The sequence below is a fragment of the Pangasianodon hypophthalmus genome, chromosome 20, assembly GCF_027358585.1.
Source record: "Pangasianodon hypophthalmus isolate fPanHyp1 chromosome 20, fPanHyp1.pri, whole genome shotgun sequence".
Lineage (NCBI taxonomy): Eukaryota > Metazoa > Chordata > Actinopteri > Siluriformes > Pangasiidae > Pangasianodon > Pangasianodon hypophthalmus.
In genome coordinates this window covers 1,521,410-1,538,187 of record NC_069729.1, presented here as the reverse complement: position 1 = coordinate 1,538,187, position 16,778 = coordinate 1,521,410, and the positions used below count along the sequence as shown (strand labels likewise).

The 16,778-nt window shown below is 36.5% G+C and overlaps 1 protein-coding gene across 2 annotated transcripts; it reads left to right on the top strand.

The window, feature by feature from the left end:
• The first annotated feature begins 1,413 nt into the window (after nt 1-1,413).
• LOC113539607 (inter-alpha-trypsin inhibitor heavy chain H3-like) lies at nt 1,414-16,501 on the top strand. Of its 2 annotated transcripts, none has more exons than XM_053227141.1 (21): nt 1,414-1,574; nt 2,675-2,838; nt 3,886-3,990; nt 4,584-4,746; nt 4,859-4,975; nt 5,068-5,196; nt 5,419-5,535; nt 5,700-5,868; nt 6,684-6,794; nt 7,588-7,769; nt 7,860-8,039; nt 8,343-8,470; nt 8,555-8,730; nt 9,441-9,500; nt 9,598-9,615; nt 11,765-11,839; nt 11,938-12,036; nt 13,344-13,512; nt 15,114-15,262; nt 15,870-15,945; nt 16,050-16,501. In XM_053227141.1, exons 1-21 carry the CDS (start codon nt 1,500-1,502, stop codon nt 16,162-16,164), a joined length of 2,577 nt encoding a protein of 858 aa, XP_053083116.1. In that variant the 5' UTR covers nt 1,414-1,499; the 3' UTR covers nt 16,165-16,501. The 2 variants fall into 2 exon arrangements, with proteins under 2 accessions (XP_053083116.1, XP_026791278.3); XM_026935477.3 differs by having other exon boundaries at nt 8,555-8,763.
• Nucleotides 16,502-16,778: the final 277 nt, after the last annotated feature.

Here is a 16,778-nt window from a genome sequence, read left to right as displayed (position 1 = left end):
CAAATCACAGACAACAGCCTGGAGACTTTGCAAATGGAGGTCATTGCATTCTCAGTAAGACCTCTCTGTCATTATTGTGCACTAATAAAATAAACATCATACTGTGATACGAATCCCATTCAAACTCACATTCAAAAGCAATTATCATACATCAATAAAGTGATTCTGATGAACCCCAAATGTGGATGTCAGGTGTACATAATAATACAGTATATAAGCTTGTGGTATAATAAATAGGAACACAAAATGCATAAAAAATTATATAAAACAGGCTCTACACTATATGATGCACACTGAAATAAATGGCAATGAACTGTACTTTTTACGCAAAAAATAATAAAATAAACTAAAAATAATAATAATAATAATAATAATAATAATAATTGCCTGTTTGTTTTCTACTGTTTCACAAGACTAAGGACAGAACATTCACAGGTCAAATTTCACTTAGATAAAATCAGGACAAAACAAATGTAACTACAAATGTGTCTTTCATGTCCCCTGCCCTTTCCCCTTTAGTGAACTGGCTTTCCAGTGAATTTTATTTGTGTTTGGTTTGATTGCTGCACAAGCTGAGAAAGCAAAAATTCATAGTTTTCAGGGGTCTCCCATATCAACATAGCAAGAAAAAAGTCATAAAATGCTAGCGCCTATAGATAACAAGAATAAAGTGTGTGCAGGAGTGTTTAGTATACAATAACTGATAATTGTTGTGATAAAATCTAGCAGGAGTAAGCAGGCTAAACCGTACAGACGAGACATGAAATAGGTAGAAGCTTTTTTAACAAGGAGAGAAGACAACCACAACTTGTACAGAAACGTACAATAAAAAACAATGCGAGAGAAAAAAGGAGCTCAAATATAAGAAAAGCAAAGGGATATAATTAGCATGGGCATGAAATAATGATCAAATAGCAAAAGTGGGAAATCAGGAACAGGAAAAGACAGTCAAAAGAAATAATTAGAGTTATTGAGAACAGGAAGCTTTGACCAAATATGGAAAGTGAAAACTATATAGGGACAGACAGGGATGAGAGTGTGGGGAAGGTATAGAGGTTCAGAGCCAAGATAATGGTGATGATTAAGAGTGTATTACATACCATTGCATAGCAACCATATTACATTGCATAGCAACCAGTTTCCATAGGATCCAAAATGTACATTTTTGTCTACAAGCAAAGAAAGAGAGCTACAAATGCTGAATAACGCCACCATCAGGTCCAAATGCTGTGACCTTCTTATCATCATTCGATACAGAATGACACATTTCATTTGAACGGTTTGTTTAGATCCTGATCGATGCAACAGCTCAGCACACTTAACCCATAAAATATTTTTTTAGTTTACATTCCACGGCCTTACCGTAAGCAGTCACTGACATAACAGGTGTTGCTTTTGGCAAACGCACTGACCAACAGCAGATTTGTTGGGATTTGGTATTAAGGTTTTGTGTGTGTGTGTGTGTGTGTGTAAGACATCAGTCGTGTGTGTGTCGCACCATGGAGCGAGCCACAATCAGATTAACTCTCTTGAGCTTCTTGCTTATCTGTGTCATTTCTGCCCCAACCAAGAAGGTAAGGTCAAAGGTCATACTGCAGGTTTGAAAGTGTGCTTTTAAATGAAATTCTTTAGATTCAGTGAAAGAAAGCAGCAATCATTAAAGCTTTACATCCTGGTATGCTGTTTCTGAAATAATCAAATGACCCTTGATAAAAGCTGCTCAGTGTTTTCTAGCTATTTTAATCAAGTGGAGGATTTGATAGCATTTCTCTAATATAGCAACAAAGCTACTAAACTCCAGGAGTTGAATTCTGATCTTCTAACAGAAGACTTCCTCCTGAAATCCATCATGGTCATTAAAATACCACTGACATAATTCCTATAAAATTTCATCACAGAAGTTAAACACATAAAAGATTTAATGAAACTAAATATGTAAAGATATGTGCTAATGATGCCTTTGCCCATTTGATGAGTAACAATAAATTAAATAAGTTTGCATGGAAATTGAAGTCATTAAAAAACACTTTTGAACTATCCTGTTTTTGAGATTGTCTAACAAATGAATTTTAGCTACTTAAAACATGTCTTTACTTTAATGTACCACAAAAATATACAGTTTAAAAGTATATTAAATTGACTATACCAGGCTCAAAAACTTTAACTAATATTTTTAATGTCGTGCAACATTAAATACCATAATTTTTGATCAGTTTGTTCCAAAAATTTGGAAAATAATTATTATGTAAGAGTAGTGGTTAGGTAAGTCAGGGGTTAAGGTCCACATTCATGGATTTGTTTGTTTTGAGAGAGATAAAGGAATTGGCAAAGTGCTTGATGTGGAAAAACTTCTATTTTAGCAAAAAATGTTTCTGTACAATTTTATTTCTATTTGTATAGATTCTTTAAACACTCATTTTATATTTTAATTGTATGAAACTCTAAATGTGGCTAAAATTTGAATTTACACATGAACATGACAGAGGGCTGTTCGGGATTTATGGTTTGTTACAGCATGTAGGTTAAGACGTTTAATTATTTTCCTTGGAAAAAGGAGGCATTAATGTAAACGGACGTTATGTGGAATGGAAGTTGTTAATAAAAAAAGGAAAGACATTACTAATTTGATCATTAAAATTAAAATTGTGATTTCACTGCTTTCCCCTCAACACAGTCGCGAGATCTTGACATCTACAGCTTCCACATCAATTCTACAGTAATCAGCCGCTACGCCATCACCATCATCACAAGCCGTGTGGCGAACCGGGTCAATGAGTCCAGAGAGGTTCACTTCCAGGTCAAGATCCCCAAGAACGCTTTCATCAGCAAATTCAGGATGTGGGTCAATATGAACAAGCTTTTACACACTCATTTACATTTTTACATTAACATTTGCTCATTTACATGATGAGCTGTTGGGGTTTTTTGTCTGTTTTACTTTGAGAGAGAGAGAGAGTGAAAGAGAAATGCTGGTCAGGAAACAGCATGAATAAATAAAAATCACTGTCAAATTGCTGTGGTATAAGAGAAATAATCAACGAGAGAACAAGAAAAAAAACAGAACAAACCGCCATCCCACCCCAAAGCCCCCAAGCCTCTGAGCCTTAACGCCACAACGTCTCAGTCTTTCCATCTGCACCTCGTGAGTCTGCACTTATTTTTAAAACAGAGCTGATTTCCAATTCAGGAGAATAATCCGTTTTGCAGCAAACATACTAGTCATCAAGGTCTGTTCCTGAGATTAAGAAGAATTGGCCACAGAATCAGAATAGGAATAAAATGATAAAGTTGGATCAGGCTGTATGCATGTACATCAGAAAGCAAAGTAAATATGTTACAGAAAAACTACATAAACTGGAAAGAATGATGACATTTGTCGTATAAAGGGGCTCTCCTCTCTACAGCCCATGCCCATCAAAATATTAAATGAAGAATATGGGTCAGTGAGGAGGGATTTATAAAATGGACAATCTATAGATTTTCTCACGTAATTTGAACGATTCCTTTGGACATAGAGACCGACTTGCAGATAAATAAAATGTGTATGAGAAAGGTCAAATTTATCTCTCAGTTGAGCAAATGAGGCAAATTTCTCATACATAAATCTCCAATGCCACATCGTCCTTTTTCAGCCCAAGTAGAAGTAGAGAACACCTTATCCATCATGGAAGGCAGAAAAAACGGATTATTCAAAACAGATTATAAATAGATGTTACTGGAGATTTAATACAAGCCTTTATTTGATTCAAAATCTTTTATAATTATATAGAATTTATATAGAATATAGAAATGATATGGAATTCTTTAATATAACATTTGATTTGATGTTATTTGATGTTACAGTATTATGTACATGTCATATGGATTATAAGCATGTCTCCTCAGGACCATAGAAGGAAAGACGTATGATGGAGTTGTGAAGCAGAAAGAAGAGGCGCAGCAGCAGTACAGTGAGGCAGTATCCCGAGGAGAAAGTGCCGGGCTTGTCGGGTACCACAGAAACACAACTGGCAAAAAAATGATAAACTGGTTATAGCGCTACAGTGGATATAAAAAGTCTACATCCCCCTCATATAAATCACGTCAGATCTTTTCCCCCCTTAATGTAATATAGCAACCATCAAACCATTCAAGTGAAAAACAAATAGAAGCATTTTAGAAAAAAAGAAAAAGAAAAAACTTACAATAACCTGGTTGCATAAGTTTGCACACCCCTTAACTAATACTTTGTTAAAGCATCCATTTGCATATACAGCACTCAGTCTTTTTAAGTAAGAGTTTACCAAGAGTCAGCATATCTTTATCTGGCAAGTTTACTCCACTCTGCAAAATAATGCTCCAGATCTATCAAACTGCAAAACAAATTGTCAAACAGGGGTTTGTAGACTTTTTTTTTTTATAGCCGCTGTGTTTTAATGCAGCCAGATGAGATAATTAAATTTATATTTCACATTATTTCAAAGCAGATTCTTTTAAACAGAATCCCAACATTTTATTATAAACTGACTTGAGGAGCTAACATAATGCTTAATTAGTTTATACCTAGCATAGGAATTAATGTCCTGAATTCTTGTGGGCTTCAGCTCAGTAGGAAGGACTCTGGAGGAGTTTAAAACCTCAGTGACAGTGGCGGCTCTCAGTAAGGTGACCTTTGAACTCACCTACGAGGAGCTGCTAAAGCGACGACTTGGCAAATACGAGTTACAAATCAATGCCCAACCAATGCAGCCTGTGGCAGATTTCAAGGTGTTCAAATTGGAAAATTACTCAGATCCTAGTGTTACATATATATATTATAATTATATGTTTTACATATACATATATATATAAATTCATATTCAAGTTGTGTCTCCACTAGATTGATGTCTACATTAATGAGCATCCAGGTATTTCCTTCCTGGAGGTAAATGGAGGTTTGAAATCTCAAGAGCTGTCCAGTGCTGTAATCAGTACTCTGGCCTCGTCTACCAAAGAGGTGAGAATTAAATGTTGTGCTTAAAGTTAGTGAATGTGTATTGGCAACACATAGCTAATTAAATTAATGTACCTACTCATTTGTATGTGCAGGCATGGGTGAACTTTTACCCCACTCGCGAGCAGCAAATAAAGTGTGAAGGTTGTGGAGAAAATGGACTAAACGGAGACCTGCTCATAGAGTATGATGTGAAGAGATCAAACCAAAATGGAGAACTGCAGGTACTTTCTAGAAAATAGTGTTTATAGAATCATAATCGCATAAATCTAAGCTCTTAGGTGGTTAAAAAAATTGTCAGCTGTTTCCCAATGAAGGTTTCCTAAAAAGTTGATTATGTACATTAAAGCCATAGATGCCCTTCCCACTAATCATCAGAGAATCTACTTTGTGATCTGAAACGAAAGTGATTTCTCTAATTTAAATTTTTGTTTGCAATTTTTCAGGCATCAAATGGTTATTTCGTCCACTACTTTGCACCCACAGATATTCAGCAAATCCCCAAAAATGTTGTTTTTATTATCGACCGAAGTGGCTCTATGCATGGCAGGAAAATTGATCAGGTAAACATGATGAAATGTGTTATTTATTCTATGTCAAGTGTTACATTTGAATTTTTTTCTGTTTGTGATAATTAAGCTATAATTATATCAGTTAGCATGTACATGTGTCTATGCAGACAGCACACACATGCAGATGGAATTACTGCTGATGTTTGCCATTTTAGACTCGTACAGCGATGTTGAAGATTTTGGGAGATCTTGCTGAGGATGACTACTTTGGCCTGATAATCTTTGACTCTGAGGTAGATGTCTGGAAAGCTGAACTCCTGCAAGCCACAGAGAGGAACGTGAAGCAGGCAAAGAACTTTGTGAAGAATATTAATGATCGAGGAGGTACAGACATTTTCAGTATTGAACACAGTTGTGTTGTATTGAATACAGTATTGAAACCCGAGTTTGACCTAGTGGCATCTTGCCTGAATGGTGGGAATATAGCTGACAGGGTTTTGAAAATAAAATGTCTTTACAGAACTGTAGTTTAAAAAAGCTCATACTGCATCCATTTTAATCCATTTGGCTAAAGCACTTCTCATATTTTTGTAAAGATGCACTGTATTTTATTGAGCTGTATAAAAAAAAATGGTGCTAGCCACTTTTATGGTTTACATTTTTAGGAATTTTACTTTCAGTCATTCTCAAAGTCAAGTCCATGAAGCATACTGTAGCATGAGCCATAGCAGTGCTGGAAATCACAACTCACCATTGTTAAAGTTGTATTTATTACTGAACCCTCATAGTTACTAGCCTAGTAGCCTGGTCATTTATATTAAATGGGTTTAATCTAAACATTAATCATGAAAAAACAAGTTAAGCTAACAAGTGGATAAGCTAAGAAATAAAAAGGTCCAAAAAATAGGCAGAATATTTTTGTACACATTGTGAATAATGTGCCTAATATTTAATTAGTTCATAAAATAAATCTGTACAGAGGTGGTCCATGGATGGGGTCCCTGTCTGCAAAAAGTTTAAAGTTTACCCCTAACTCATTTAAATGACTAAATATAGATTTTACTGATTAAAAAAGTTGCAATAAACTGTAGCACAGTTTGAGGGCTATGATCCAGTCTGGTCTACAGAGACAAAACAGCTGTTTATTAACTTATAGATTTAATAACTGATAAACGACTCATTACTGATCTTCCCCTCAGCCACAGACATCAATGCTGCCGTGCTGAAGGGGGTGGATATGATCAAGAGATACCCCCGAGAGGGCTCTGCCTCCATCCTCATCCTGCTCACTGATGGACAGCCCACTACAGGTACTAAACGTTTACATTTGGTTATCAGACTCAAATGAAGCACTCATAGGAACCTTTGCTCTCTTTTTCCAAACTACTCAAACCCCCGTAAAACAATTTACCTGCTTCCTCTGACCTCTGCAACTCTTTTCTTCATTTCTTTGAAAGCAAATTCTCCAATATTTACAACTCTCTGGCTGGATCTATCTCCATTACCATACACTCTCCTTTTCTCTCCCATCATTACTGCCTGTCACTCATCTTGCATTTCTCTGCATCTTTCTCTGCATTTGACTTTGTTGATTCCTGCTACATTGCTGAGTTTATCACTGCTTCCAAGTCATCTACCTCCACCCTCCACCCTCTGTCTTCCTCTTTAGTTAAGGCTTGCTTACCAATTCTCACCACGCACCTCACAACACACTTTAAACAGTCTCTGTCTCTAAGTCTCGTTCCCTCTGTCTACAAAACTGCATCCATCTACTCCTCTTGTCTAAAGTCTAGCAATATAAATGTCACACAACCAAGATTGAACATCAATTTTTGTACATTCTTATTACATTTTATTTTCTCTCCTATTTTCCATGAAGTTTGTTCATTTTTTTAAAATTGGGAATAAAACATTCTCATAATATCCTTCCACAGTTCTCTTGATGCTTCATTAGCAAACCACAGCAAAAGTAATTACCAAGACCTTGGAGTTAAGAGGTTTTAGCTGACAATTCAATAGAACATTTTAATCCCAGTGTGTTGATACTGTGATGCATATTGTGTATCATAAAGATGTCCTCAGGTACGATCTGGTTTCCTACAGGTGAAACAAAAACAGACAGAATTCAGGCCAACATCAAAAAGGTCATTGGTGGTAAATTTCCATTTTACTGCCTGGGGTTTGGATTTGATGTAAGCTTTGATTTCCTGGAGAAAATGGCTCTGGAAAATAATGGAGTTGCTCGCAGGATCTATGAGGACTCAGATGCTGACCTCCAGCTGGAGGTGGGATACAGTGCTCTAGCAATTTTCAGGTATATTCTTTTAAACAGTGGTGGAGTGGCAGAGATTCAATACCATTTCATGCTTTGGTAGGGTTTCTATAAGGAAGTGGCAACTCCGCTCTTAACTGATGTCCAACTGAACTACATCGGAGCAGCAAATCTCACCCAGACCAGTTTCAGGCAGTATTATAACGGCTCAGAGATCGTGGTAGCTGGGCAAATCACAGACAACAGCCTGGAGACTTTCCAAACTGAGGTCATCGCAATCTCAGTAAGATCAGCACTGCTCTTACAGTTCTGTTCTTCAACTCCAGTTTCCTGTAAATCTGCTGCTTATTTATTTATTTATTTATTTATTCTCCTTTTGAATCAAACATGCAAGGGGTAGAAAAACTGTAAATGCTACAGCCTTCCTCGTTCGGATTCTGAGAATCCTGTGTGTACTGCTGAGATAAAAATGGCTCCAAACTGAGTCTTTATCTGTATAAGCAGAGCATCTGCTTTACAGGTTCCGTGATCAGAAAAGAATAGTTTGTAGTTCTCTCTTCTCCACTTTTAACATCTTTTATTACAGAAAAACACAAACGTAACATACCAGGACTCCGTGTCGACAAAAGACGTCATTGATGTTTTACCACAACATGAAAACTTTATCCAGAGGCTGTGGGCTTATCTTACAGTGAAACAGCTCCTGGAGAAAGAGTGAGTGTTCAGCCCATTTAATGCCTTATATAAGGAAATAACATTTTAGAGTGTGTTTGTGACGTTTGCATTTGTGTGTATTAGAGTGGCACTCAAAGGAGAGGAGAAAGAAGCAGCCAGAAAAAAAGCTCTGGATCTCTCTCTGAAGTATGAATTTGTGACTCCACTCACCTCCATGGTGGTCACTAAGCCACAGGAAGAGGAGACACAGGTTGCTCATAAACCCAAAGAAGGGATGAGACCACCCAAACGTCATCATAGTATGAGACGCAAACATAAACCATCTTCATGTTGTAAGTGGAAGGGATATGGCAGAAATTTCAGTTGTGTTTTAGCATGTAATAGTGGGAAAGACTGTCGATATGTACCATCCTCAACAAGACAAGCGAGCAAACCAAAGCCAGCATTTTCAATCGCTTACCATGTACCCCAATATTAATCTATTAATCTCGAGACAAAATACAGTTATGAACAAGTAGTCAAATTATGCATGGCTTCAGAGTGGCATAACAGAAAAGCACCGACCCGATCATCTTGAAATCGTAAGTATGAATCAATGGCACAGCTATCTGTGCTCTCTTGCTGGGAGGGATGGCGTTACTCTCTCCTCGTCAATCAAAACATGGCTATCTGTGAGCTCATGCGAAAGTGGGCAGTTCCACTTATGATTTAGGAAATGTTCATGTTATATACCACTGGTCAACGACACCCAACTGATCCAGAAAATCTGTGAATAACTCCTACGCTAATGACACTCTAATAAAGTGCATTACCCACAACCATTCGATGATTTCAGAACCAAAGTGCAGAGAGATTTTTTTTAAAAAATGCTTGTTGTAAAGCAGGTTATACAAAAATGGATTTAAAGCACAAATGAAAGCACAAAAAAGTGTACTTGCTTATTTAGCCTTTTTGTTAATTTAATAAGTTTATACATGGCTCATGTAATTATATACATTGCTTATCCAAGGTGCCAAACTGCGTCTACAAGATTATTCAATTTCAATACATTCGCTGGATACTAGTAAAGGTACGCATAAACATCAGTCTTACTGTGTGTGTGCATATATTTACACATATCTCCATTTGGAGGAGTGCACTAATTTCTATGTTTTTTTTTATTTCAGAATCCGTTCCCTTACTGAGTAAGTCTATCACTTTTATCTTTTATGTTCTACACATAAACATATTAAAGGACTGATGTTAAAGACACAAACAGTACCTTTAACCTAGCCTTAACCTCTAATCCTGCATTTCAAAACTGTTTTTAAGACATCCTTTCAAAACTTGGAAAATATAATGAATATATTAGTGTTTTTAAGAAACATTTTAAATATGCGTGACCTTTAAAATCCCTTCTGGGCAAGTTTTCCTGACGTGCACACACATCATCACCCAGGCTTTTATGAGGACCTTCTATTGCTCAGAGTTTCACTAAATATCTTAATTAATATACAGTTAGAAGAACCTTTTATATACTTTTTGAAATCTAAGCTTAATTACAGTAATACAGCTACAAGTTAATTTTATCCCTATATACAGTATAAATTTGACCGTCATTAATAGATAGTTAGCTGACTTAATGAACATAATTTAAACATGTCCACTATTGAATAAACCATGAGACATAATTATAACTCTATTGATCGTAGCAGAAAACGAGTCAGCATAAACACAAACGCAGTGTGTGTGTGTGTGTGTGTGTGTGTGTGTGTGAATGTGCTCAAAAATGTACAAGTAGCTACAAACTGGCAAATTAAAAAATAATATTTATTTATTTCAGCACATCAAAACAAATATAACCAGTGATGAACCATGGAAAATATGTAGAACATGAAAAAATAATAATTGTTTAAACCATGGCCTCAGCACGAGTGTATTATGTGGCTGAGAAAACTTGTTTGGAAAACTACATTATGGTCTGAAGTGCTTGTTTGTGTCTACATGAGCCTCTTGTCGGTCATTTTATAGACACGCCCCCTAACACCCCTTCACTCCATCTCATCTCAATCTGAAACCTGCAAGCATCCAGAAAAGCCAGATCATTCTCCTGCGAGAACTGGGTGCTTTGAAAAAAACCTTAACAGCAATAAAGGTTGTAAAATGCTGAACAAACACTGACAGGTTTTTTCTATGATGGAGTAATTTGTTACCGGTGAAAGAGATGCTGAATTAGCGTTGTTGCACCTGGCCAGGTATGTCAGTGCAATCTGTATGAAGCTTTGAACTGTTCAAATAACAAAACGAGTCAAGTACATATGTTTTTTCAATTACAAAAAAAAAGGACGTCAGTTGCACTCTTGACTGCTCATTAATCAGTATGAGCCAAATCCGACATGTCTATAGTGTTAAAACTTGGCTTTCAAGCAGCTGAATGGCCTATTGTGTAGCTTAAAATGTTTATGGTGCTAATACAGGAGCTTAACTGCTTTAAAAAATAAATAAATAAAAAATACTCTATACCTGAGTTTGGAGGAGTGTAGTGATTTTTACCTTTTTTCTCTTCTTCCTTTATGTTCTACACATTAAAGCTGTGATGGTGTACACTACCTTTAATCTAGCCTTAAAAAGGATTTGACAAAACGAATTTTCCATCTCTGTATTTCAAAGCCATTATTAACACATCCCTTCAAAACTTGGAAGATATAAAGAGTTTCATGTTGTTAAGAAATATTTTACGCTTGTTTGATGTTATGCCTTTTCGGCCAGTTTTACTGAAGTTCTTTCATTCATTAACACCGGTCCTTTGTCCAATGGTCTGAATATTTGAAAAAGAAAACAGTTTTCTGTAAAATAATAATAATAATAATAATAATAATAATAATAATAATAATAACAATCATGTGAAACAGTTGAAAGATCACTTTGTGTCTATCCAACGTTTATGGAAGACAGTAGACCTTGACTTGGTCAGAATGAAACACACCACTTTTTGAACAGACAACATTAATATTTGAGTTGCATCTTGTTGATAATGTAGCTGAAGTTTATTTATTTTTTCATTTTTACAAAACAATAATATACCATTTTACATATACTGTGCGTTTTTACTGTTAGAAAATCATGTATATTTGGTGTATGCTGTGGTAAATAACTGTCCATAAAATCTGCATGTTACATAGTTAACTATGCAGCTGCTTAAAGTTTATAACAAAGCTTCAAATTAAAATACTGTGCTTTTGCTAAAGGTCTGAGAATGTCTAAAGAGTACCAAAAACCTGTTATATACTTTTTAAAACTAAACTGAATTACCTCAATAAAGCTAAGTTAATTTCATGCCTATTTGTACAACAGTTGGGCTTCGACGACCACGACCCAACACAAGATCCACCAGCAAACCTAAACTAGCTCCCACTTCTCCCCCTTCAGGTACTATTACAGCTTTCAGAAAATCTGCATTTATTGCATCTCACTATTTCTGACTTCAGTGCAGGATGTCATCGTTCTTTACTCATTCTCTCTCACAGTGAGGGACGTGAGGTTCTTAATCTCCGCACAGCCAAAACCGATCTGTTATGACGCACCTGTAGGCCACAAACTCCTCCTTCTTTTGGACAACTCATCAGGTGGGCGATTTAATAAGCTCTTCTTCCTTTGCTAACCTACAATTATTCATTTGACTTCATGGAAAGTTTAGTAGTGAGGGACCAGGTTACTCCATGTGTCATTTATTGTTAGCCACATTAGCTTCATATGTTCAAACTACCATTTTAGTATTATTAAACTGGTTTTCATGAAATATCAGGTTTCCATTAAATAGCTGCTAGCTGCAGTTAGATTCAGCATGCTGACATATTTTTCCATCTTAAACAGGAAGTCACATTGGGTTAATCTGCTTGACTGACTCGCGCCCCGCCCAATCTAAACAAACCTATCAGTAATTTAGTGAGCTAGTTAAGTGCAGAGAACTGTGAAGGGATTTACGAGAGCTGTTTACTGCTGGAGAAGCCCCGCTGGAGGGCAAACAAACTACTAGTGTAAAGTGAGGCCTGTCTCTGGAGGCAGGACATTTACGGTTATGTGAGCTTTTAGTTCAGGAGTTCCCAAGCCTTTTGGGCAAAACAACCCCAAATGGATATTATAAATTCTCTGTAACCCCAAACCTTGGCCACCATACAGTTTTATTTCATTCCAGATTTATAATATAGGACTACTGTAGCATGTAAACATTTACTATGTCAGTAACATACATACTGTATATGTAATGTGTAACAATTTCATTCACGCAGTGAAACACACTGATAATCTTGTTCTCTCTTAAATCTTTCCGCCATCATCATGATTGTTGTCATGGGCTGTGTCCCTAATTGAAAATCCTAACTTCACATTCAAAAGTATTTACTAATCTGGAAAATCCAGAGGACACAAAACAGTTAGTGCTCAATAATGACATAGAAAAGAGATCTATAACTATGTGATCTGAGACACAATGCTGGTTTGTTACGGTAGATGGCCAGGGAAATTCATACATTTTTTGCTGAACTAAACTTGTGCAGTGTGTCAAAATAAGTAAAATAAAGTAAAATAAAATACAGAAGTAAAATAGCACATATTTATTTAAATGTGGCTTGTCTGAATGTGTCTCCCAGTAACATTTAAAAATATTATCACATAAAATCTGTATTTGATATTTCTAATATTCATTTGTACAGTAACTGAATGAAACAAAAGAGGCGACCCCATTTGCAAATCAAGGACCACATGCTTTTCCAGACATATTGGAAATACTGAACATACTGAAATCATATTATTATAAATTATAAATTATGTATCAGTCCATAACACTGAAGGGCAGGTACAAAAAGCTCTGAAGGGATAGGGTATAACATTTCCTCTGCTCTCTCTCTCTCTCTCTCTCTCTATCCTTCTCAAGACTTCTCTATGAATGGACAACTCTCAGAAAAAGGCTTCAAGCTAATTTCTCTCCATTATAAAACGGAAAAGCTTCTCATTAGCTGTGATGAAAGTGTCTACTATAATGGAGAGAACAGTGTGAAGTTTGTATGGGGGCAGCCGGAGCCCAGCAGGCACGAGTCAGACGGGTAAGAACAAAACTTCACTGTTGTGGTCCATCTGAAGTCCTTTTAAACATGAATATGAAACAACACAAAAAGCAATGAGATATTCTGGCACTCCGATGCTTGCTGCTGTAACAAGCAGAGTACTTCTGTATCATGATTAGATGATAGGTCACTCAGGATAAGTGAAATCTAATGGTTATTAATCACTAAATGCAATAGGTCTTTCAGGGGGGATTTCCCAGTTACAAGTTGCAACTTGTAATTCTCCATCTACAATCGGTAAAAGACACCAAAAATGCCCCTCAACTTGAAATTTCCACTCGTCGACTTCCACTCGTCTACCAGTTCCTTCCCCATTTACAGAGTGATGTCAAATCAACATGGCTGCTCACACTGTGAACAGCGTAAAGTTCCCCTTCTCTACTTTTAAATGAGTTTATAGCAGTATTGGCTTTAGATCAGTTCATACTTGGTTAAATCTACAACACTGGCCATACTAATTGCTTGAAAAGGTAATCATCAACGTTAGAGTTACAACTAATGTTAGCCAGCAAGCTTGTTGCTACCGCTACTCACTACTGTCCACTGTTGTTGCTGTGCTGCAATCCTGGTCCAAATGTTGCATGAAGGCAGCGTCGCTTACAAGGCAGCATGAATGCAGCGTAAGAGCTAGGTTTCTGAAAGCCAAGCACAGCCTTCCTGTATATACACTACCCTATAGCCACACTATTCACTGTTATTAACAGATAGTGAGATTGTTTTAATTGTGAAAGAGGACCACAGATACTCAAGCATTGTCCAGGATGGAGGTGTCGAGTGAAACCAAAATTAATTGTAGCATGCTTTTGGCTTTATCAACCACTTCTGTATAAGAACTGTGCACTGGGGAAAATGTAAAGCGTAATTAAAGTTGCTTATTGTATAGAGAGCGCAACACATCAGTTCCTTATTATTCTTCAGTGTCTTATCATTTTCTGTGTATTATTTTTACTACTCTATTGCTCATTATTATGCATTTCCCTACTACTCTATCATCATTATTTGGTAGTCAGGTACATTTATTATCTATATCTAAATAATAAAGTAAGGCAATGCCCTTGTCTTGCCCTTTTTGGGTAACTCTCTCTGAACATTACTCTACAGGCCACCTTAAGTAAGACCTAAGTATGAGAAACAAGACTAATCTTACCATGCACCTTTTCACACAGCCATTGTTCGCACTCCTGCGTCAGATTACACTGTGGACAATAAACTTGATGACTTTTATTAAAGATGAAACATGATTGGCTCTTACTTTTTCCTGTGAAATAACCACTACAAGCAGATTGCACTCAAAAATGTCTTTCATAAATCAGGTTCCCGATGGTGGAAAAATTATTTCGGTACATTTGCCAGCCTTTGCTTATGTGCCACTCTAGCCAATTGCGTAATTTGCCTAAATGAATGTGTTGGTGTCCATCTGAGACACTGGAAACACGGACAGTGCTGGGACCCTCTAAAGGCTGACGTACAACAGTCATATATAACAGAACATGTGATGATTTCATACGAAGCATCATTAAAACTCCACTGAGTGCTGGACATGACACACTCAACTAACTGATCATTTTCTCTTTCCACAGCATGTCAATTTTTCTAAGGAACAATGAATTAGACGTCACAATGGGAACTGTGCGTATTGTTTTCTTCCTTCATAAGAAAGCTGGGGATGTTTTTCTGTGGCCTGTTGTTCATCAACAACCAAAAAATGCTAACATCCAAGGCATTCTGGGTAAGAGACTGCACCAAAAAGTCGGACTTCAACTCTAAAGTTTCACTTTTAAATGATTCTGATTCAGTGTTCAAAAGATTTCCATTCAAAAGAGATTTTCTCATTGCTAGAAAAATAAGAATCTGGTTATTCAGTTGTTGAGCTCAGCTAGCACTGATATAGGAGATTATTTTAGATTATTATGCCTCCACCACTGAGTGGGGAGGATTTATGTTTTTGGGTTGTCCATCTGTCTGAGATTCTTGTTAGTGTGATATCTCAAGAACGAGTGGCTGAATGTTTGTAGGATTTATATAACAGCAGATGAACTGATTAGATTTTGGAATTGATCCAAATACAGTCAAGGTCACAGCAAGGTCAAATTGTATTTCTTAAACAGCTTCCTTCATGTTTGAAGTATATTGTAAGGGGTATTTCTGCCATACTAATTAGTTACAAAGAAGGCATAGACTTGGTGGTGGAGGTGTCCCTGTTCAGCTTGTGTTTTGAATAGTTCGAATGGTATAATCGAATGATATATTTAAAATAATTACCTGTCAAGTAGAAGTAAAACAAGCAGCACTCACAGTATTGACAGTGACTCAGGATTTTATATTTGATTTTCAAGGAAAAACTGATCTTCAGTATGAAGAATTACCAGGCTCAAAGCTCAAAATTAAGGATCTGGAAGTTGAGGCGTCCCGGTAAGGAAACAGAACAAATTTAATCCATCATGTGTAATTTGGAACATTTTTATGAATGCTTAAATGCTTAAAATGACATGCTTTCTTTTCACCATGCATTATAGGAGCTCTGCCACTGACTACAGATTTCCTGCAGCCCCTAGTGTGGAATGCTGGCTTGTACCATTCCAGTCTGCTCTGCAGGGGGAGCTTTCTGACTTCACTGTCTCTCAGCTGTAGAACTGTGTGCGAAATATGTAAATCTTTTTTTCCCCAAACACTGTGTTATTGCTGTTCTGTTCTGAGAACTCAGCAGTATCAAATGTAGTAGAAATCAGAAACTCAGTCATATTGTTAGAATGCTTTTTCAGTGATCACTTCTAGTACTTGCTTAAGACGGATATATAGAAAGACAGAAAAGCTGTCAGTGAAAGTGAAACAGTGGAAAATGTTACTAAACTTGTTTATAGATGCAAAATATACCTTTTTCAAAGTGTATATTATTTTCAGCTGGATACCGTTAATTTCTAAATCACCATCATGTCTGAATGCAATAAAATTCTTTTCCCAACTTCAACATAGGGTAGCTCTCTGGAGCTTAATGGCTTTTTTTTTTATATAAGCACAACTGCAGAAGTGAAGTCAAGTAGATTTCAATGGTCAGTCTATCTGTATACTTAAATATCATGAAACGTTTTTTTTATCCATGACACTGGTGCAACACACAACAATAAAGGAGTATGACACAAGAACTACATACACTACAAAACCCCAACAGTCTGAGACCAATAGAATATATGAAATATATAACACTAGTGGCATTACGGATGCAGCATTTGTAATAAGTTTTCATT